This window comes from Cupressus sempervirens, chromosome 4 (assembly GCF_028749045.1).
Source record: "Cupressus sempervirens isolate cs-2001-9-10 chromosome 4, ASM2874904v1, whole genome shotgun sequence".
NCBI lineage: Eukaryota > Viridiplantae > Streptophyta > Pinopsida > Cupressales > Cupressaceae > Cupressus > Cupressus sempervirens.
In genome coordinates, this window is record NC_143121.1 from 604,523,030 (window position 1) to 604,547,659 (window position 24,630).

A 24,630-nucleotide genomic window follows, 5' to 3' on the forward strand; every position below is an offset into this window, starting at 1 on the left:
CCAATAGTCATATACAAAAATTGAGACCAAATTTGAAAATGAGAAGGAAAACACTATCACGGGCTTAAATTTTGAAGAAATTTAATGTGTCTATGTGAATCCCTTAAAGAAGTTTTGGATAGCCTCAAGGAAAACCCATGTAGAACCTAAATGTTGTTGATCCACATTCTAAACATGTTTTAAAGGGGAGCAACAAAGTATCATATAAAAGTAACATGTTCCAACCATTTATAGGCAATGTCAAATCTCAAGATAAACAATACCATGTACCTAGAGAAGGTTCAAGGTTCATACTTAATGGAATATCTTGGGAGTGAACTCCATAAGTCACTTGATCAACAAAACCATCCTTGAGAGCCTTTAGACTCTCAACACTAGCAAAAACTGCTTGATTGATACATTTGAGGCCATTGAGAAAACTTAATAAGGAAAATGTCACATGTGTGACAAACTATAGTCATTTGTAAATAATGTAAAAGAATGACAAGTTTTTCTTTGCAAAGATATACTTATGATGTTAAAAAACAAGATGACACAAAATTAAGATCAAAAGCACATTGAAGCATACTAGTAGTTATTATAGCTAACATTGCACATCCATAAATCCCAAAATATACGTTAGATTTTAACAATTTTTTTGGTTGTCACCATATATGACTTGCTTAGAGCTATTATGAAGATTTTGACAATTGTTTTGGTTGTCACCATATATGACTTAATTGCTTAAAGCTATTACTATGGTTTTTTGGGTACTAACAATGCATAATGAGGATCCATTATCTATGCAAGCTAAAAATTGGTTATTTCAAAGTGTCACCCACCACCTACTTCTAGATGACTAGTAAATCACAACCACCTCAAAATATGTCAATATTTGCACAAATAACACCTAAATAAACACAGACTATAAATACAAATAAAAATTATATAGACTACAATTAAAATGTACAAATTCTAACTACTTCGAAATACAAGTAAATCTATAAAAATAGAAGTAATATTTATTAACGAACTTTTATTTTTTAAAATTTCTTTCAAAATTACTTATTGAAGTTGCAGATATTACTGTTCCCCTGTACTACTTACCCCAGAATCCGAATGGCAGATTTGGAATCTCTGACCACGGTGTGGACGGAAATAAACCTTTATCAGTCCTCAAGTAATGTTTTGTTGTCTCACATGAGCTGGAGCACACAAATCTCATCCACACGAGACGAACTCTCTAAAATTTCGCCAGACTTTCAGATGGAATATAGATATTGTATAAATAAATAACCACAACTGCAGGGAAAAGTGAGCATGTTGGGCGCCATCACAATGGTAGCAGCAGCCAGCAGAACAACCTTAGCTCTCTCTGCTACTCATTATCACGCCTTGAGACATAGTAACATTCATCCCACTTCCACTTTTCAACGTCTGAAAATTCCCAAAGTCGCGGTATCAAAAACTATTACAATTCACAATTCTTCTTCTTCCATGTCCGTGAGAGCAAAAGCATCAGAAACCGGCAATGGCACGCCAAAGGCCAGCGCTTCTACTTTGCAGAATGCCGAAGAATTAATAGATTCAGTTGAGACTTTCATATTCGATTGTGACGGTAATTATAATATTGCAGAATTGTTTTAACTCAGTCGGGTAAAATGAAATTAATATGATTGACGGAGGCTCTGTTCCATTGCTTGTAGGTGTTATATGGAAGGGCGATACATTAATTGATGGCGTACCAGAAACTCTAGACATGCTTAGAGCAAAGGTCATCAATTTTGAATTTTGATAAAACAATTAGTTTTTAAAATTTCAGAATTTATGTTCTTTTGATAAAATATATAAAACCCCATTTTGAGAAAGCAACTGTAGACTTAGCAGATTGAAAATGCTGGAAGATTACCTACGAATTCGAAACATACAAATGCGTGCTTTAAATTATCCTTATATAAGAGCATTGGAAGAAAACCTGTGCCATTCCGTGAGTGCCAATGGGAACACTGTGCAGCCCAACCTCAAACAATTTGATGCCATTTGCCATTTGCCATTTTCTGAGGGGTATTTAGTAATAGACCATAGCATTGCTGTGAGCTCTACCATTGACAAAGTATTAAGTGAAAAGGAGGAAAATTTTCTTTGTTAACTTCAACTAGGGTTCCTAGTAATAAGTTATGTAGCAAAATGAATGATTTTGACATTCCTGAATAGTATAGAGCAGTAGTCAATAGATTTTATGAGGAAGCTTGGGAAAAAAATCAAAGCTCACGCAATCCTTTCAGTAGCTTTAGGAAATTGGAGATTATTATTTTGTGAAGTTGAAGAAAGATTCCTAAGAATAATTTATGGAGCAGAACGAAGGATTCTCGCATCCCTGAGCACTATAGAGTAGCGGTTCATATACTTTATGAGTAGGTTTGAGTAAAAATCAGAACTCACACAATTCTTTCAGAAGCTTCACGACATTGGAGTTAAGCAAGGAGACCCTCTTTCCTTTAATCCATTTGTCTTATATATCAAATACCGAGTATAATGGTTATGTCTTGATTCAAATTAGATCTCTGCCCTCTGCAACGAATCTCCAAAACGTTGCTTAGATCCCGTGTAAGAATTGCATAGCATATTCGGCTGCTAAAAAATTAACAAACAACTAAACATTCTAATCAAAACAGTATGTAGACGGTCATTATCTTACAGAAAAGGAAAATATTGTGGAATGAGCAACTCAAAAGATAATTCATCAATATTAAAAACAACCAAAATCTGTAGCACCTACTACCAAGATACCACCTTATTCTACCTCAAAAACTCTCCCTCCGAAAGAACAAACACCTCCCCTCAAAAAGAGAAGGCAACCCAAAATAGGTCTGTCATAACTGACAGTTGACCAAAAAAGCAACGCACTGAACCGCTAAGAAAAGGAAAAAAACGGGAGAAAGTTGGAGCCCCTAAGTAAACTGCCATTACTAAGCTTTCCCTGAAAAGGAAAGGTTAGGCAGTTACATTCTCTGCCCTTTAAAAAGTCCGAGCCTTGTAGTTCAGACGAGTCTAATTGTGTAAATTTCATGAGATCTTCTTGGCTGACCCAAGCATTGTTGGAATGAGGTAAACCTGCCCCATTTATAATTCTTGGATCTTGTAGCAGCAATCTTTGCATCCGCTATCTTTCAAATTTGTTCTCTTTATCTCTGTGGCAATGCACTGGTCAATTCTTGGCACACATTTTCATGAGGAATTGGTTCAGGACCAGAACAAATGAGGTAAATTTCTGCAAAATAAAAAACTGGACTGATATCCAACTCTTGAGGAAAATCAAACAAATAGGTGATCTCACTGATTTTCTTTAATATTTTGCATGGTCACACTTTTCTGGGTTTCAATTTTTGAACTGCCCTGAAGCAATCTTCTCCTTGCAAACACAGCATGACTTATTTCATTCTCCTCACATACTTGAACTTTTCTATACAAATCAGTATCTGTTTTATATTGCTCATTTGTGAGTTGTAGCTTGTGTCTCACTTGCTGTTGTATTTCTTGTATATGTTTAGCAAAGTCCTTTGCATTTTGACTAATCCATCTCTCATTTGCAGATTAATAAGATCAACAACTCCCTTAGATTTGTGTCCCAAAATAACTTGTAATGGAGACGCAACAGTTGACCTGTGTTAGTTGTGCTAAAATCTAATCCCATTGCCATATTTTCACCGAGTATCGAAGCAAATTACCCAAATTCCCATCTGTAGAAATTGCTTACCGGTTGATTTGTAGCGGGATATAAAAACCCCACCTATGAGCAAAACACCTTACTGCATGCATATATATCCATTTATGCTTCATTACCTCAAACATGCTGTTTGCTCATATGCAACGCCTCTTGAAAAACCCGATTTTCTTCTCATTTAAGAGCTGGTTTCACCTGAAATCCATTGTCCTTCGCTGTTCCAAAGCTTTCCACTTTTATTCCCTGCTTACATGCTTCCAGATCTACACATTTGTACACTAAAATAGCTTTTTATGGATCCATCTCATGAGGATGTAGTCACATTTTGTGACTTTCATGTAACAGTTGCTCACAGACACAAGCTTGCTATGTTAGGAGAAACCTTCCTTTAAAGGAAAAAGAAAATAATAAAAAGAAATTCCAATATGATAAATGCTTGAATTCTACTTTACCTTTCTAGGTGACATCTTATGTTGAAGAGATTGGAGATACAAACGTGGGACACTTAGATATGGTAGATCTCCTGAGGAGAGTAGAAACCTCTATAGTTGATGAAATGGCTCCAATCATTGGTTGCCAGATACACTTGGTTTCCACATTCTCAGTGGCTGCCATAGAGCTCGAATTCGTCATGGCTTGCGAACAAAACTTTCTTCCCAAGTCTAGAACCATCAAAGATTAGGATGGGAATGCCATTCTCAGCTTAGATCTTGATACCATTGATTGAGCTTTTAGAATTACACTTGTTCTTGAAGTCACAGATATGACAAAAGAGAAGGCTTTACAAAAGTGGAATGAAAAGAAAGCTGATTGCATCAAGTATCATCAACGAGAATTGGTTAATACACAAAAGATCAAATTTGGTAAGGTAGCCCAAAACTATTCATAGGTCGAATTTCTATGAGGAAATTAATGACTTGATTACTTTACTCAGCCAGATTGGGGGTCTAAAAGAATAAAAAAACTTAGAGCCATAGATGTACAAGTTCATATCCTTGATCGTGAGATCAAAACATAAGGTCTTTTGGGGAGAGCTGATCAGTGATAGTCTTTGTGAGCAATTGTCTCAAGTTTTTGACGCTTTTGTCTTCAATATGAATTCCTACTTGATCTATATTGCAGCCTCTTTGGGGTCTTTTTCTTTACTCCCCATGAAGGGTAATAGATCCTTAATACTAGCTTGGGAATACTATGAACAACTCGCTTTTGTGGCAAGCTGGTCACACTACAAGAGGGTGCAAGATGTCTTCTTTGGGTATTTCATGTGCCTTTTTGATAAGGAGCTCCCAAATAAGCGATTCTCATAAGAGGCTTGGTACAGGGCGAATGTGTATGGACACTTGTTTTTGTAGTTTCCCAACATTACATACATGAGGGTTGACTACTTTCAAGGTGAACCATACACACTCCCGCACTATCCTACCAATAGGACACATTTATGGAGTTGGCACGACAATTGTAATGTCCCCATTTTTAGCAGGTTCCTGCAGTTGGCCAGGTCAGTTCACCATCACAACCCTCGTGAGCTGACAGTGGGATTTGAGGGTCTCAGTTGTGTGGTTATAGGCTTTCCAATAGTCTAGGATGTGTTTTGGCTCCGTTTGTGGGACTTACTATTTATAGTAAGTCAATCTGTTGGTTCCGATGAGCTCAATTGAGTTAGAGCAGTTGGAGGATGCTCTCAGTTTTTATTTCGGGCTGCTGGTTTGAGCTGCAAGAATCTTGGAGGGAGCATCTATTTATAGTAAATCACCCCGTTAGGTTCATTCATCGTCTCTCATCATCAAGATCACTTTGGTGTTGTCAGATTTTGATTTTGATGCCTCTTTAGCTGTTTTTGCAAGACGGGCGAATTATTACTATTATTCATATAAATACGCTAAGGTTGCTATTTTTGACAGTGTTGTTGGTTGATCACCTTAGTATCATAGCTTGTTAGAACCGGGTTCAAAAGTTTAAGTTATGGTGGAAAAGGTCATTTTCGGAGCCAAAAGCAATTAATAAATTAGTTTATAATGACACTTTATTATATTTTAATTTTATATGTGGGAAGTTTCCTAAGTGAAGTTCATTTGGGAAACTTTGTTTGGAGATTATAAATATGAGCCTATTTGATGAGTAAAACCTCTGATTATTTGTTTATCTCTTTGCTTGTCTTTGTGACAATTTTGAGTGTAATGATTTTATGCCCTTGCTGAGATATAAGGCTTTGATCTGTGGTACTCGTCGTTGATTGTGCTTTCCACAGCTGAGGTATTGTGTTTAATTCTGAAATTGTTCTTGTTGCATTGTCTTCCATGACTGTATTCTCTGTTGCTTTGGAAGAAGAATTTAGTGCTGAGGGTTTGGACTCCTGAGATTGTTCTTGAAATTTAGTGCAAATTGTTGCTGTGACATAACAATCTGTTTCTTGATTCTCCTCTATATTACTGTGGTTGAGAAGTAGTTATTTGCTGAGGGATATTAGCTGGTTGATGAGAGTTTAGCGCTGCAAATTAATTCATCATATCTGCAATCTGCATTTAAGAATGTGTGGTGCATTTGTGAGGCTGCCGTACACATTCCTAGCAGAGTGTGGACTTTGTTTTCACACCCGGAATCATCCTATAAGGGCTGCGATCATACTTTTGGAAGCTGTGGTTAGTTTGGACAGGCTGCATTAAGTTTTGAGGCCTGCGAACTATTTCCGGAGGTCTGCGTCCCATTTTCATGTTTTGATTTTGACCAGGCAGTGGCAATGTTAGCAGTTGGGAAGTCAACATGTCATTCTTACATCTATACCAGGTTCTTTAAGTTACAAATTGTAATTATCATTTGCTGAAACTAATTATTTGAATGACATACAAATATATCAATTGACTGAGACTTCCAGCTCTCTGCATTTCAAATTCGTGGGTTTAAGTGCTTACGCTCTGCATTGTAACACAAATTTCCAAAATCAGTTCATATCATTTAATACTATCAGTTAGAACCAGGAGGAGTTTTCACAAGGGCATTAGAGTTTGTTCGCCAAGTGTTTGACAAAATGTCAAACTACTGATTTGAAGAGGAATTTAATGTTTATTTGAACTAAATTGGCTTAGGGTTGTTACAACAATTAATGGTAGTACAAACATATCAATCATCATTGCACAAGTGTAGAGTGGGGATTTCCTCATGATATCCACTCAGGATAGGAGGGTATTCTCTAGACACTGCACCCAATGCGAAGCATATGGAGTTTGAGCTTCAAGTGATTACATTGAAAAAGTTCATGGCATGGAGCTTCTTTTGACTAGAGAGGCATGAATGATAAGATGAATAAAAGCTTCATTCATATTCATCATCTTGAAGACATATGTATCGAGGTGGAGATTAGAAGAATGGATTATCATAGGCTTGCTCTAAAGGAGATTGTAGACTTAGCCAAAATCCCTGATGGGGTTGAGAATGATGATGATATTCTAGATCCTAAATATTTCAAGTATCGTATTGAAGATCTTCCTCTTACCTCCTTCTTGGTCAGAAAAGGAAAACACATTCATATGGAACAAGTTCTATCTATTTTAGCTAATACCAATATTTGGCTAAAGAAAAGGTGCCTCAAACGCATTAATTTTAAGCTCGGAAAGGACTTTGATAAGAGAGGCCCAATCTGGTTGAGATTAGAGATCCGAGGGAAAGCAAAGAACGATGCATCAGCATTAGAAATCTAGGGGATTGGAAAGCTCACCATGAAAGGGGGTAAGGCTATGTTAAAAATACCCGACCTAGTTATGGTCGTAAATGAAGTTGAGCTTGGGAGAATCCAATTGTTTGAAAGTGAGGAAGAACTACAAGATACTATCACTCCTGAAGTATCTTAGAGTCAAAATGTAGCAGTAATAGCTACAACACCCAATTAAACACCTTAATCAGATGAAGCTCCCATTTCTCCTCTTCATGCAAATGTAGATTCATTTTCTACTATGCATGCGCCTTAAATGGACCCTGAGTAGATTACACCAGCCATGTCTATCTCCTCGGCTGCCCCAACATGTACAACAAAGGAGCAATATGGCATCTTGGAACATGTGTTCGACGCCTACTTGTCATTTCCACATATGACAGATCATCCTTGGCATTACTACATACATCGAGTGCACAATTTGATCAATTTATGGAAGAGGTTTCTCAAAGCGATCCAACTCCTATGGCTATACATACTAGGGCTCTTGCCATAGTTACCACTATAAAAGAGCCAATATCTACTTTGGCTATTATGTCTGCTTCTTCTTTCTCTTTGCCCCCATGGCTAAGTATTGTCACTCAAAAGAGGAAGAAGTTGGAGGCTCCTCCTAAAGAGTTTTATTTAGACAACCCAACAATGTTAAGATTCTAAAGAACAAAAAAGTAAAAACAACTCTAGACTCGCGGGGCATACTAAAGTTTTTGGACCCCTTGCTCACAAACCGATTGAGGAATTACATGTTAATTATAAGATTACCAATGTTGAACTTGGTAAGCAAACACAATTGGGTTGTCAGCAGGATACACAAGTTACAGTTCCCTTGCTCGCGCGGAAAAATAATAAGTCGTGGTAAAAGAAGTTGTTGAAAGAGGAAAATGCACATCTTCTTGAGACAATTGAAAAGATGAACAACTATTCTTAGAGAATTGATCCTATTTCTACATCTCTTCTAAAGCATATTGAGCAGATGGAGCGGAAGGCCAAGGCCTTTGATGAGTGGTGCTGTAACTTGGAATCATAGGGTATGTAGGCGATTCTAAGATGATGGACTATAAGACATTATTGAGTAGTCTTTGGAAGAGTGTTGGAGAATGCAACAAGATAATCTGTAAGAGCACATACATAGTTTGTAAAACAACTATTATTGTGAAGAACACATGAGTGCCAAGTCCATCTATTGTGTACGAAACTCGCAGTAAATTCGAGGCCTTCATCAACTCTCTCTAAATATGGCTTCCAAGTTTCGTGGACACTTGACTTCTTTTTAAAAGCTTTCATAGAGTAGGAATAGTTTTGTGCTAGATTGCATATAGAGCACGGACACTTAGTAAATATAGGAAAACATGTTCTGATATAGTAGCTTCATACAATCAGGTCACATGTGCTTTATAGCTTGCAACATTGAATTAGTCAATGTTAGCTATTTTATTAGAGAATAAGTCAAGGTGGCTGAGGGTTCCCCCTTTTCTGCCCACCTCTCTCTCCTCCTACATAAAGGAGAGAGCTCATTGTAAATATTCATCTTTTGGTTTTGGGCAAGAAAGCTATACTTGGCTATCTTGTATCTTGAATACTTTGAGTTTCATCGCGCAAGCTTTTCAAAACTTTGTGTTGCAAATCTTGAGATTGACTAATGTTTTCTTATGTTGCATTAGTTAATCTTTCTTGAATTCGGTTTAAGCTTACTTTGTGTGAACCATTTGAGCTTTCAATTTAGTTACTTGAAGACTTTAAGCTTCATGGGAAGAGATTGCTATAGTTGGATAGTGGCTGTAAATTACCAAGAGCTAAAGACTTTGAGCTTTAGTTGTAAGTATTTACTATTTTTATTTAAGTTTAAGAATAATTAGTAAGAGACTTTGTGCCCTGTTATTTGTTCTAAGTTTGATAAAAAATTTGAACTAATTACAAGAGACTTTCGGTTCTTATTCTTATTCCACAAAATATTCTAGTAAACTGCGCTATTACAAGTTGTTCTTACGTCAACCGCCGAGCCACTAGTGTTATTGTAGCAACAGGCCCTTTTTGTTAAATTTGAAGTTGTTGTTTGCAAATCATTCCTGAGAAAAGAGGATTTGAATAAGACAACTATCGCTTTTGTAATTTCACTAAAATTTCTATTAAAGCCACCTGCAGTAAGAAGGGATCCCCTTTTGCTGATAGGAGAGAGTAATCTCACTACATGTTGCCTAAAATCACAATTTTGTAAGTTGTGGTCTCAATGACTTACAATTTTTTTAGCCAACAGTAATACAAATATTTTAATACTTAGTTCCATTTATTTCTAGATTCTTATGGTTTATCTAATGCATATTTCAGTCAATGTACTTGAGCTCTATATTAAAAATTGGACAATTTATTACTTGTTGTTTTAATTAGTTAAGATCTTGGATGACTTACTATTGGATCCTTATATCTCATTGTAAAAGATCCTAGTGTAATATCCCCTCTTCTAAAGAGAATTTAATAAATACATCATAATATGAAAATTAAATACCAAATAATAATAATAATGTAAGTGACTAATATTAAATAATAAACAATAATTAAATATGATATATGATTAATATCTATGATTAGATAAGTTTAAATTAAAGATTTAAACTTATCTATTGGTAAACATTATTATTAATAAACAAATATTTATATAGTACTAATAAAAAATGATTATATAATTACATTTTAAAAATGAAGAGATAATATGTTATTTAATATAATTAATGACAAAGATAATCTTAATAAATATATTGTTAATGTAAACATTTTCAATAAAATATGTGAATACAATCAAGCAATATATAACAAATACATAACTATGTGACTAAAATTCGTGAATTGGGCCAAGAGTCACGACCGATCTATTCAAACACAATTTAAATGGGTCGATGGGAACAAATTTGGGGGACTATAGAAGGTTGGAACAAACTACGATAGACATAGCTAATGGACCAAATATAGATAAAGAAACATCAATAGGAAGCATATGCATGCTTTGAAAACTGATTTTGATATTAGGAGACTTCATAGATTATGATTGCATGTTGACATTGGGCAATTTGTTTATTAAATTATATGCTTGGCAGAATATATACTTCGTGGAATATATTATAATCAGTATACTTCTAATATTTCCGAACGGATTGTTTGAATGACATCATCAGATGGATTGATGATGGTGATATAAGAAGAAATAATACAAAAGATAGGAGGAAGATAAGGGTAGACCCTAGTCAGCATCCAGGGAACGACATTCAAACTAATAAGAAGCAACATACAAAAGACAAGATACAATCATCAAAAGGGGGAATTGCACATCAGCATTAGAAACTACAGTCAGAACCAGCTATACTATATGTGTTGAGTTATTGTGTTGGAGTAGTTAGCAATAATTAAAAAGAATCAGGGGAAAAATACAGCAGACACCATACAAGGGGAGTTATATGCTCAGCAAACCTATAAAGAGTCAATCAAACACTTATATTTTATAAAATGGATGGACTTACAATTATTAAGGCAACAGCATCAATTACCATCAATGAAGACATTCAATTCGATGCATAACAAGGATAAATCATACATACACACATAGACGCATATAGTAATAGGAGTCTATAGGTAAGATGACATCTTGACAAGAATTGATAAAAAGAAAGTGACTTAAGCAATACTGGTTTAGAAAATGATGGTTAGATAACAATGATCGATCAATCAATCATGTGAACATCAATTATAATATAGGCTTACATGCTAACAACTGACAACATTCTGACTAATCAGTGATTAAGTTATTATTATGACTAAAACAACTCAATCATGGTCTTAATAGAGATTTACAAAGCTGAATTGAAATAACTGTACCAAGTCTATAAGCCGATTCACGATTTGATTCGACCTTGCCGAGTCCAATCCGATTTCGATTCTTGTTACTTTGATCAAGAGGGAACCCGAACTTGGTCATTAATTGTTGAAGCCACAAAATCTCCTGATTGGCTAACACTGCTGCTTGTTACTTAGCTTCTGTACATAATAATACAATAGCACGTTGCTTCTTGCAAGATCATGTGATAGGACTAGAACCAAGACAAAAAACGAAGCTAGAAGTAGACTTCCTATGATTAGCATCACCAACCCAATTAGAGTTAGTAAAGCCAACAATGTGTGGGGATCCTGTAGTTTAGTGAATGCCATAATGTGTAGTGCCCTGAATGTATCGTAAAATATGTTTGGCCACTTTCCAATGGCTCTCATGAGGATCGTGGGAGAATCGAGAAGCAATTCCAACCGTAAAGGAAAGATTAGGACGTGTGTGTGTGTCAGATACAACAAATTGCCAACCACTACTTGTATAAAGTGGAATCCATGAAAGCAATAGTGCAAGACATAGACAAAGCAACACCTGACTGAAATGGTGTGGGGGTAGGTTTGCAATCAAGCATGCCAAATCACTTGAGCATATCAAGATAATACTTTTGCTAACAAATGAAAATACCATTGGAAGTCTGAGTAACTTGTAGGTTCAATAAATAGTGTAGAAGATCGAGATCGGTCATTTAAAACTGCTCCATCAATGATCTCTGAACACTTTGAATCATGGAGGATGAGCTACCTATAATGATGAGATCATCAACATACAACACAAGAATCACAATATCAACCCCTCGATGCTGAATGTACATTGTGTGATCGGAATGACGTGTGAAGTGTGAAGAAAGCAAGAACGAGTCCATCTTCTCATACCAAACCCAAGGGGCTTGTTTGAGACCATACAATGAATATTGAAGCCTGCAAACTAAGGAAGAGTCCTACACAAAACCTTGAGGCTGTTCCATATAGATCTTCTCACGTAGGTCCCCATGCAAGAAGGCACTGTTCACATCCATTTGATATACTGGCCATCCCTGTGAAGCTGCTAGTGGAAGTACAATGCGAATAGAATTCATCTTGGCAACAGGAGCAAAGGTCTCAGAGTAATTAATACCCTCTACTTGTAAGAACCCCTTTGCAACAAGATGAGCCTTATACTTATCAATAGAACCATTTGCAACACACTTGGTATGGTACACCTACTTGCACCGAAACAACTTTCTCCCTTTCGGAAGAGAACAATTATCCCAAGTGTTATTCTTTATCAAAGAACACTCTTCATACATGGCCCTATCCCACTCTGGGAGTCTTTTCGCCTTTGGAAACTTTTGAGGATCTGCTGAATAAGCATGACTCAGAAGACTACAAGCAAATTGCTGAGATTGAGTACGACATGTATTTGAAGGATCACCGACCAAAGATCTAGCTTCCTCAACTAGTAAAACGAGTCCTCTTAGGCAAAGGCTGATTGGTTGGTGGTGGTGGATCATTGTTTGCATCATCTTCATGAGGGATGTAGTCCTTAAGAGATAAAGGAGGAGTAGGCAGTGAGGAGGAAGTAGGCGATGGAGAATCCAACAAGGGAAAGCACTCATCAAGTTGGACATCTGGCCAAAACAAGACCTCTTTGGAATCAGGATCAAACAACCTGTATGCCTTCACATCCTCGTAGCCAACAAATATGAGTAGTTGGCTCTTCTTCTCCATGGCTTTCCTCTGAGTATCTGGAATAAAAGCCCAAGCCTCACCACCCAAATATTAGAATGTATAAACATCATGCTTGGCATGAGACCAAGCCTCCTCAGGATTCATTTTGCAATGCCTTAAGGGGCTTCCAATTTTGAATATAGTTGGTACAATTGATTGCTTCAAACCAAAAAGAAGATTGCATAGCTCAAGACAAAATCATACAATTGGCCATCTTCTGTAGAGTTATGTTCTTTCTCTCAACAACACCATTCTGTTGAGGGGTATAAGGCACTGAAAATTGTTGAAGTAAACCATTCTAAGTGCAGAAATCACTGAAAGCCTGATTCACATACTCCCCCCCCCATTATCTGTGCATATCCATTTGAGAGAAAATCTAGATTGCTCCGCAAATGTCTTCAAGATTCGAAAGGAATCAAAGACATCAGATTTGTATTTAAGAAAGTACACCCATGTATGTTTGGAGAAGTCATCAATAAAAGTGAGCACATATCGGGCCCCTAAAAATGTAGTGGAAAAGGACATAAGATCACTGGGGACCAACTCCAAGGGTACCTTAGCACGTGTAGCTCTTCCCATAGGAAATGGATCTCGATGATGCTTGTTAAGAACACATCCATGACAAACACCATCAGTGTAAGAGATTTGTGGTAGCCCAGTAACAAGTGCCCGTGTACTCATTTGCTGTAAATATTTGTAGTTGATGGCCTAAACACTCATGCCAAAGATTTCTCACTTTGTTTGCATGTGTAATAAGAGAGGAACCCAAATTGTCTAAACTCTCAAAGCCATCAAACTTGTATAAGCCAGACTGAGGATCAACACTGCCAGTAGCCATAACCAAATCAAGATCACAAAGATGTCTAATAATCACATCATGAGGGGAGAACTCAAGTGTCTTACCAGAGCCATAGTGGCAATTCTGATAAATAGAAAGGAGTTTCGTCAAAATATCAAGAACAAGATGTACATCTTGAAGAGAACCACCATCTAATGAAATTGAACCTAAATCAAGAACTAGGAGTTGTGCCGAGTCACCAACAACAATATGTAAAGTATCATTGTGGGCAAGTGTAGTGACCATATTTTGTGAATGTGTCATATGGTGTGAAGCACCTAAATCAAATGATCGAAGTAGATCCTGAAGGTAAAACTCATGCAGAAAGAGAATGACCTTTCCCTGTGGATGAGGAGGGATGAGATATGCAGCTGCTGCATGGCTTCCTCTAAAGCTTCTATCTGTTTCTAACACCTGGAAATTGGATGTCCTTTGCCACAGAAATTGCAAGGATCACTTATGAACTTCTTAGTCTTGGAGGAAGACTCACCAGACTTAGAAGATTTTACCTTGTTTTGGGTTGGATTGTGGTTTTGAAGTAGACTTCGAAGGTGGCTTGGAGGTACTCTTATCGCCAGTTGAATCTTTCTTGGGCTTCGGTTTCTGCTTCAACCTCTCCTTAGATGATTGAGCAACCAATGCCTTGTTTGTCGTTTCTATTAGAGAGTCCAATTGTGTAAAGCTTGGCCTACTCTTTAGTCAACTGATCATAGAAAACCTCAAATGTAGGCATGGTGAATCTAGGACCGAAAGCATCCATAGTAGTGTGAAAAGTAGATGAGAAAATCTGAAAGTTCCCCCGAAGCTTTGATAGAATCAGGTAAACACACTCTTGATATGTTTTGATCTTTCCACAGCCCTGTAATAACAATTATGATAGATTTGAATTTCATTGAGAAATCCCCAATAGAGGGAAATAAATCAAACACCAAACAAGTCAACTTTGCCTCAATTCAAAGTGCTTTGAACTCATTGATGGTTCCAAAAAGATTGAAACTTTGTCCATAGAGCACGAGGAGTGAGACAATCATCTAGATGAAAGAGTAGACTATTAGTGACATGCAAAGATAACACACCCATAGCCTGATCCATGTTGTCCCTATGCTGCATAACTTCAGAAAGGTGTGTCAACTAAGGTTGAACCTCATCTAAACAAGACCATAACCCTCGTGACCTCAGACGTTTGGTCATACGAGCTTTCCAGAGATGATAATTGTGCAAAGTAAGAGACTCAATAGAAGATGAATCCACCATATTGAGTTGTGCCTCAACTGCTCTGATTTTGTGATTATTAATGATCTTTCAAAACTTGACAGAAGATGCAGAAGGTTTTTTTATTGCGTGTTTATAGATTCTAGTTTTTTGATATAAATGACAAAAGCCAAGAATGAAACACCCCCCACAATTCAACAAACCAAACCCTAGTACAATTGGAAAGATGGAAAAGAAAGAAAAAGAAAAAAAATGCGTATGACAAGAGCCTGTGTACCTTGCAGAATTGATGATGAAATTGATCACAAATATGGAAAGAGCACTGGAAGACTTTTCCAACTCCAATTTGTTTGTGAAAAATGAAGGTTGGACAAAAGCGATATGCCTTTTGGAGTGCAATAAAGAACCACCGCCTTTGATGGTAAAAACAAGCACCTAAACAACATCAAAACTTAATGAAACTTGTACTATTGCAATAGGCTTGGAACCATCTTTCCTACGATATCTCGTTTCCCTAACTTCGACGCCGTATGCTCAAGTTATGAGCAAAAAGCCACAAGGTGCTCCAGAAGGCTTAGAGGGGCATGAAAGGGCCCATGTAGTGCTGACATCATCTTCCCCCGAGCTTAAATTTGATGGCTTTTTGGCCGTTAGAGTAAAAAAAGGAGCTGACTAGGCAACTTATTGGGCATTGATGTGGCATGACACGTGGCGTGGGCTTATTGTTTGACGTGGCAGGAGCCACGCGACAATGATGTGGCATAGTGGGGCCTGCTACTGACTTGGCTACTGATGTGGCAAGGCCACATAGTTGGTTGCATGGGTCTCAATCTACTAATGTGGATGGGGCCACAGTTTTGTTGTGTGTCCTTTTGACAGCTAGTGTGCTGCCACGTGTTAGATGTACGTTGGTGGGGGCCGGGTTAGGTGGAGGCTTGCGGTTGGCGGGGCTGCGTTGTTAGTGGGGCAGCTCGAAGGTGGTTGGCTCGGTGGCTTGTTCATTGTTGGCTTGTGGCAGGAGGCAATGTCGGCTTGGACGACACTGGAGTGGCATGATGCAGGCGGTGGTGGCATTGAAGTCCGTGTGATGTTCCTATTCCGTAGAGGACAAGCTTTCATTGTACCCTATTTCCGTTCCTGTCAAGTAGCTAGAGGATGTGGTACGGAGAGGGTATAATGTCTAAGATGGCTGTACACTGCAAGGGTATTGGCCGTACTGTGCAGATGGACCATACGGTGCAACTGAGCTAGTCGTACAATTTCTAGGTTGAGGCCGTATGAGAGGTAGAATGATGGTCATACAATATCTATGCTGAAGCCATACGGTGGGGGGGAGAGGTATTGCAGAGGTGATACGGTATTATGGCCATACGGTGGGAGTAAGGGAAGGTCGTATGGTCAATGATGAGGGTCGTACAGTTGTGTTGGGGAGTTGTACAGTGGAGGATAGAAGAGGTTGTGTAGTCAATAGTGGTAGCCGTAAGGTCTTGTTTGGGAAGATTGACAAAGGTGTATGAAAGATGTTGTGTTGTGATGGTGATGTAGGATGTGGACGTATGGTGACAAAGGTGGTGTAGTATGGGTTGCTTCTCTTGATTCGCTAATGCTGAGACTTCCAGAATAAAACAGATACTTGAAGGAAATGCATAGAAGACACAAAGTATATTGAGATGGTAATAGATAAATATAGTCTAGACAAGAATGGCATTCTAGATTGTCCAGATCCAAAACAAAGTAATACAACAACAGAATAGGGTGAGGGTTGAATCCCACTGGAACCGGAAAGCCAAACAGGGAAGATCTTTCACTTTTGAATTGGAAAACAATACTGAACTCTGACAAGAATCCACGATACAAAGAAATATAATCCAAATTGCATACCAACAACTACCTACATGCCACACTTAAATACCTGTCGGGTAAAACCATTTGAGGGTGTACAAAGATAGCTGACGACCATACCTACCTACAGAAATAATTAAATTAAAAATGGGTCCAAGATATCTTAAATCAATCGGCCCATTAACATAGTTTAATTAAATATGTTTATTTTATAACAGGGACATTACAGTCCTACTGTTTCAAAATTTGCTTGTCCTCAAGCAAATGCAAATCCGGTTCTAGGAAACCTTCCGTAATTAGCTTCTTCAGTTTCGAGTCAGGTACTAAGTAGATCTTCCCGTCGAAGTAAATGATGTCATCAATAACTTTATATCTTTCATTGCGTATATAGCCATCCATCAACTACCATACAAAAGTGTTCTTGGAGTACTCGACTAATAGATGGGCTTGCCAATTATCCAAGGAATGGGGTAAGGTGTTGACTGTCATGTTTTTACTTGCAACATTTGGGATCAAATCATGTTTAAAAATGGCCTCCATCTTCTTGATTGTGACTTCTTTCGATCCCTTATTTGACATTCCTCTTAGCAGCACCTTCTTGTCATCTGTCTTGAATGAAAAGTCCATCCTTTTGAAACTTTGGGTGTACTAGTCAAGAGTTTCCAACCACTGGATGCCCAATATGATATCAGTATCAACCAAATCTATGACAAAGAAATCATCTATCATGGTATAGTTTCCCATGGAAATTTGTAGTCGTGGGATCACATGAGTCCAAGGTAACAAAGTTCCCCCTGCAACCTTAGCCTCAAATCCTCCATGCTCAACTGTGCACAAGCCTTTACTAGTGACCAAAGATGAATTGATGAAATTGAGTGTGGCGCCACTATCAATCATGATTGGGACTCATTTTCCATCAAGTGTGCCACGAACCCTGAAGATACCATTCCCAGTCGCTGTAGTGAAGGTAGAAATGGAACCCCCTTTTTGTATCAGGGCATTTATTCTTTCTTGTTGGGTAATTTTTTCATCGGTCGCTGCAGGTATTTGTCTTTCGTTGTCATTAGGTATCACCTCAATGTAGTGAATCTTTCCCTTCACAAGGCAGCAATGACCAGGCCCCCATGGTTCTTTGCATGTGAAATAGAGCTTTTTCCTCCAGAGCTCTTGCCAAGAATCTTCATCAAATTGAGGTTTTTTCTGAATTGGTTCCTTAACTTTGTCTTCTTGTGGGGGCGGTGTTGGTGTAGTTGTGTGAGTTTTGGAGGAAGATGTGGCCATCTCACACACCTTCTTAATAGCTTCGTTTAGTGCACATGGGTTGAACCCTTTGGTCTAGCCTCTCAAAGGCTCTCTCAGCCCATCCATGAATAACACAATTTGGTGTCTTTTAGAGATGCCTGTGACTAGTATTGATAGCCTTTGGAACTGAGTGATATAGTTGTCTACCGTGCCCGTTTGTTTTAGCTGAGCTAGATCTTTGAAGTTTAGCTTAGTATCCTTCCCATCGAAACGGTCAGTGAGTCTCTCAGTGAACTCGACATAAGCAGTCACTTGGTCGTGACCGAGAGTGATGTAATAACCCAGGCTTGGCTATAACATGAACAATTTCTAGTTTCATCAATTTCTTAGATCATTTGGATGGTTTGGCATTTTATAAAGCCTTGGCAAGTATACAGCCAGTTCTGATGTAACTAACATAATTCAACTTTATATCCAATATTTGAAATGATTTAAAATTTCCAGTAAGACTTTTGTTTTAATGCTTCACAACCCACAACTTGCAATACCAAAGACAGTATGGAAATATAGAACATTAACTTACAATTTCAGATCAGCATTTTATTCATTCAAAACTCAGAAGATATTACGTCTCAGAACCTGATTTAGAGGCAAAAGGCAAATTCTCCAAGTCCACATAGCCACTTTGGCTTCAGCCTGTTCTTCTATACTAGCAACCACTTCTCCCTTTCCTAGTGCGAGCTTGCAACTTGAACACAAGTCTGCGATTATGTTTGCAGATTTCAAATGAACACCCAGCACTGACTGATATAATGAACGGCAACAATGATTTCAACCCCAGCTTGTGTCAGTATGTCTCAGACCTGACGTTGGAATGTGAAGGATTGTTGGATGCTGCAATTAGTAGAAGTTATATAGACGCCTCAACACAAATTTTAATTTCCAGCTTATGCCAACGTTGCAGACCCAGTCACTTCATAATCAGAATTTTACTGTGCACATCAAACACTTATTTGTAAACAACACTAATGCCAACAGGGAATTCTGGATGCCCAGGATGACGTAATATAGATGCCCTACTTGTAATCATGAATTACACATAGATTGGGTTTAACTAGAGAGTTTGATACCTGGAAGAAGTATGCCCATGTCTGATTTAAGCAACCAAATAATGGTCAAATTTTCTTAATGCAATCACCGTCCAGAATGCTGGTTACTTTGGCCGCCCAAGAACAGTGTAGAATTGGCATCCAATGTCAATTCAATCCTCCCAACTTCAATCTGTGATTTCTTCAGCCAATAACTACCTCCCAAAACAAAAGTATGGATAAGGAGACGTTGAATGCATATGGATTCAATCTCCTAGCACAATCAAACCCAGCTAGCACTTCAGATTTCAGAACTTCTCCACATACAATTTCTCCAATGCCTAAAATGCATACAGATCCCTTGCTCGGAATAGCTTCTCAGACACAGAAATAAAAATGAGAAGCTAATGCAGTGTTTGCATACAATTTCCAGAATTATCTTCAATCTCAGCAGTGACTATACAATCTTTAGGAATCGAATACACAATACCTCAGCTGTGAATTACCCACGACTTCTCGAAACTCCAGATCAAAATTATTCTCCTTGGCCACAGAAGATACAATAGGAGAATGTTGGCCAATTGTATACTTTAGCACAATTGCCAAGAACTTCTCAGATGAGAACCTTATACTTCAGCAAGGGCTCACAATTTCAGAACTCGGAAAAAAACCACAAAGGCACAAAAGCAAATAAATAATCAAGCATGCTTTTCTCAATGAAATGAGTTCATATTTATAATGTCTTTGTTGACAAAAGTTTCCAAAAGAACTCAACTTCTGAAATTGCGAAAGTTTCCCCAATAACTCAACTTTTGAAACTTTCCAACTTAACTCTTTTGGCAACAGTCCAATGATAACTCAATTTTTCAGCTTGAGTGAAATTATAACTTTATAAATAGCCATTTAATTATTTAATAATAATTTGGCCGCTAAAAAGATAATAACTCTCAAAATACTTATCATTTAAATATGCCGTCTGAAATAGGAGTCATATCTATTATTTCTTCATGTGACCAAATACACTTTCCAAAAATAGAAAGGGTCCATCTCGATCAACACCAACTTATCACAAATAGTAAGTACACAAGAACTAAGCTCAAACGAAGTCCGATCTGAGCCAAACGAAAACCAACTTGTAGCTTACTGAGATGTGGAGAAGATAAGACCCTCCCAAGCCAAACCACTGTCACAGAAGACCCTCTATCCACAATAATTAGCCCACAAGGATCACAATAATAGGCTAATCCCTGAAACTCTGATGTCGACAAAATGGGGACATTACAAGTGACCAATCTATGATGCCACCACTCATGCACCACTCCTTCCAGATGAAGCGCTGCGAACTTGATTGCTTCCTCTTCAGGCATTGGATTGAGTTGGAAATAGATATCTACCTTTAGAACCCATGACTATGCGGTAATGACTCTAGATCCATCAAATGGCAGTAAGTTTACCTTTCTGATCTTTCTCCTAAGATCATCATTAAAATAACCGTGATTTCCCCCTCCAGAATATCTCATTCTTAGATCAACATAGTCTTTGTAAGATATATCACCTTCCATATTCGTGTTCCGCCAATATTCTTGAAGTTTTTTTTGCATTTCCTCAAAAGTGAGCTCTCTTTCTTTGCGCGGTGCTTCTGTCCTTGGAAGGAAGATGGGTATCGAGGGTCGACAGCGAGAGGGTTGAAAGTTTGTCCTTCCCAAAATAGAATTGTTGCTTCTGTCCTTGGAAGGAAGATGGGTATCGAGGGTCGACAGCGAGAGGGTTGAAAGTTTGTCCTTCCCAAAATAGAATTGTTGCTATGCCCATTTTGTTCTCCTGTTGTCTTTCTCTCGGCCAATTTTTGTAGAGTTTTCTACATAAGCCTTTGGGTTTCATTGATTTGCATTTGGTTTCTATTCAGCTCTCTTAAAAGATTCATGAGTTCTGTCGTAGGATCCTGATGATCTACCATTCTACCACTAAAGTTATTTCGCCTTCTCCTTCGAGTATAAAATTGCCTTCACTTCAACAAGTAGGCAGAATCAAAAGCTTTGATACCATTGTGATGTTCCTATTGTGCAGAAGACAAGCTTTCACTGTACCCTAATTCTGTTCCTGTCAAGTAGTTGGAGGATGTGGTACAGAGAGGGTATAATGTTTGAGATGGTTGGATGCTGCAAAGTATTGGTCGTACAGTGTAGATGGGCCGTACGGTACAACTGAGCTAGTCGTACGATGTCTAGGTTGAGGCTGTACAGGAAGTAGAATGATGGTCGTATAGTATCTATGCTGAAGCCGCATGGTGGGGGGAGAGGTATTGTAGAGGTCGTATGATATTATGGCCGTATGGTTGGAGTAAGGGAAGGCTGTACGGTCAATGATGAGGGTCGTACGGTTGTGCTGGGGAGTTGTACGTGTGAGGATAGAAGAGGCCGTGGAGTCAATAGCGGTAGCCGTAAGGTCTTGTTTGGGAAAACTGACGAAGGTGTATGAAGGATGTCATGTTGTGATGGTTATGTGGGATGTGGATGTATGGTGACAAAGGTGGTGCAATACGGGTTTCTTCTCCTGATCTGTTAATGCTGAGACTTCCAGAATAAAACAGATACTTGAAGGAAATGCATAGAAGACAAAGTATATTGAGATAGTAATAGATAAATATAGTCCAGACAAGAATAGTGTTCCAAATTTGCCAGATCCGAAACAAAGTAATACAACAACAGAATAGGGTGAGGGTTAAATCCCACTGGAATCAAAAAGCCAAGTAGGGAAGATCTTTCACTTCTAAAATGGTGAACAATACCAAACTCCGACAAGAATCCATGATACAAAGAAATATAATCCAAATCGCATACCAACAACTACTTACATGCTGCGCTTAAATACCCGTCGGGTAAAACCATCCGAGGGTGTACAAAGACAGCCGACAGCTACACCTACCTACAGAAATAATTAATCAAAAATGGGTTCGAGATATTTTAAATCAATTGGCCCATTAACACGGTTTAATTAAATATATTTATTTTATTAATGGAGACATTATAGTCCGCAATGAAGGGCGTGCAAGAAAGGCAACGCTCGGGGGCAACGCTCTGAGAAGTGCTTGTAATGTCCCCACTTCAGCAGTTGACCAAGTGTGTGTGTGTGTTAGCCTGGTTCTACATGGTCCTGAGGGCTAACGAAGGGTTTAAACAAAGTAACGAGAATCATAATCAGCAAGGCTGAATCGAATCGTGCATCGGCCATGAATCACCCATGAATTGGTTATGAATTAGCAAATTAAAAAAAAAACCTTTAAATATAGAGATTTTAACAATTTAAAACTTATTTCATGCACCCTTTATTGAATATAACTTAAACACACTATAACATCATCGAATAGAAGTTAAAACTTAGCATACATAAACATGGAACATAAATGATAAATCTATCACATACGTAACTATGTTACATGTAAAATGTAAATTGTAGGCTAGCTGAAGTAAATAGAAATCATATGATCATAATGATTGAAATCATAGAAGTTATGTTAGATGAAGATCCATAAGACATCAAATCATAAATGTATGTAAGAATCTAAGATGAAGATCCATGAAACGTGTGTCTATTAGTATCAATATTTGTAAATGAAATGAAAAAACAAGGCTCTAGCTCAAGCCTCATCATCATCCTCAAGCTCGGTCGCAGCCTCAACCTCAGCCTCTGATTATCTAGTCTGCCTACTAAAAAGATGTCTAAGGTAGGTCTTAGAGGACTGCCGAGCCATATCCCCCACATGTAAGATGGGCTCACGAACAACATCACTATGGCCTGTGTCTGTACATGTGTGTGTGCGTCTACCAATGCCTGAATGTACTCTAGCTGCCTCCTCTGCCATGGCCACAACCTCAACCTCTATATCCACTTGGTCAACCCACTCATGGCCTTCCTTAGTGAAAACTGGATCCACAGCCTCAGTGAGCCACTCTGATTTTGGATCAATCTCTTCCAAAATGATTAGAGAGGAGTCAACACCCAAAATCCGTCTGCTCCTTAGATGATGGTTGTAATGAACAAAGATGATCATTCAACCTCTGCACAGTCAACCTATTTCTCCTCTTCGAGTGGATGTGCTCGAACATGGACCAACTGCGCTCACATCCAAAAGCGCTGCTTGGCTAACTCAGAATACAGATGACAATTTTTTGAAGCTTTGGGGTTGTGGGCCCAAACATTTGCCACCGTCTATCTGAAATAAGGGAAAACAAAAACAATTAGTCTCATTTACAACTTTAAAATTACATAATTAACAATTAAAATTTAAAATGCACAACTTATAAGTTATGAACTTTAGATTCATGAATATATTATTTAATTTTTACCTGGTTGTATTGTTGTTTGAGCATCTATGGCCATCTTGCTAGAGAAAAGTGGCCCTTCTTTATTATTGAACTTGTCGAGTTCAATGGTTGCAGCTACATTATCCTCATTACTACTCAACTTGTAGATCACTATATATAAGTCGGTGAGAACCTCCTCATCCTCCTTGAAGTTAGGACGAAAACAAAATGCCAGATTCAAAAAGTAAGATGCTGCATGGATGGGTCGGTGGAGCTGATTCTGCCATCTCCTATCAATGATATCCCAAATAGGTGCATACTACTCCTGAACTCCTACATATTGGGCTCTAATGACCCTTTGGCCCTATCCATGCCCTCATATATGTAGCCCATGGAGGGCTTCTCCCCATCAACAGTTCGTAGGAGAGATACAAGGGGCTCAGTGACCTGCATATAAAGTAAAACAAAAATTTGAATCATTTTAAATACAAAATAATATAACTTAAAGTAAAATTAAATCATTAAACAATTAAATATTAAATGTTAAATAGTACATACTAAATAGTAAAATACTAAATGTTAAATTGCAATAAATTTACCTTAAGGATTTCTTTAGTAGGTTTCCAAAAACCAGTATCATCAAAGATGCAATTCACTATATCTACCCTTGCAGTGGTCATAGTATAGGAAGATGAAATCCACTCCCACCCAACAAACATGCTCCTCAAATCGTCCCTTGATGTCAACAAGGATTGCAATGTGATGAAATTCGAGGCAAACCTTGTGATGCCTAGACGAGCTAACTCCTTGCCTCTTGTGTACTTCCTCATTGTGCTAAGGACAAATGAATGATTATAAATAAACTTGCATATATTTTTTGCCTTTTTGACACATGATTTGATCCACTCAAGTTTGCTAGTTTCCTCCAACATGAGGTCAATGTATTGTGCCACACAAGGGGGACCAAAATATGGTGGGGTGCCTCTCCATCAAAAGTTTACCTACAACAATTTTAAGTTAATTAGAAATTTAAACATGTTAGAACTTAGGAAACTTAGAATTAGAAAAAGGTCAAAATTCAAATAAATTTATTTTCAAAACTTGGAAAGTTAAAAGTTTAC

The 24,630-nt window shown here is 37.9% G+C and overlaps 1 protein-coding gene across 2 annotated transcripts in view; it reads left to right on the top strand.

Moving 5' to 3' along the window:
* The first annotated feature begins 1,295 nt into the window (after positions 1-1,295).
* The window catches only part of LOC149562676 (phosphoglycolate phosphatase 1A, chloroplastic-like), a 258,106-nt gene continuing 234,771 nt past the window's right edge, over positions 1,296-24,630 (top strand). For both annotated transcript variants that reach the window (XM_089826124.1, XM_089826125.1), the window contains exons 1-2: positions 1,296-1,597; positions 1,686-1,753. In XM_089826124.1, coding sequence (XP_089682250.1) covers positions 1,300-1,597; positions 1,686-1,753 — 366 coding nt within the window. In that variant the 5' untranslated portion in view covers positions 1,296-1,299. The remainder of the gene's footprint in view (positions 1,598-1,685; positions 1,754-24,630) is intronic.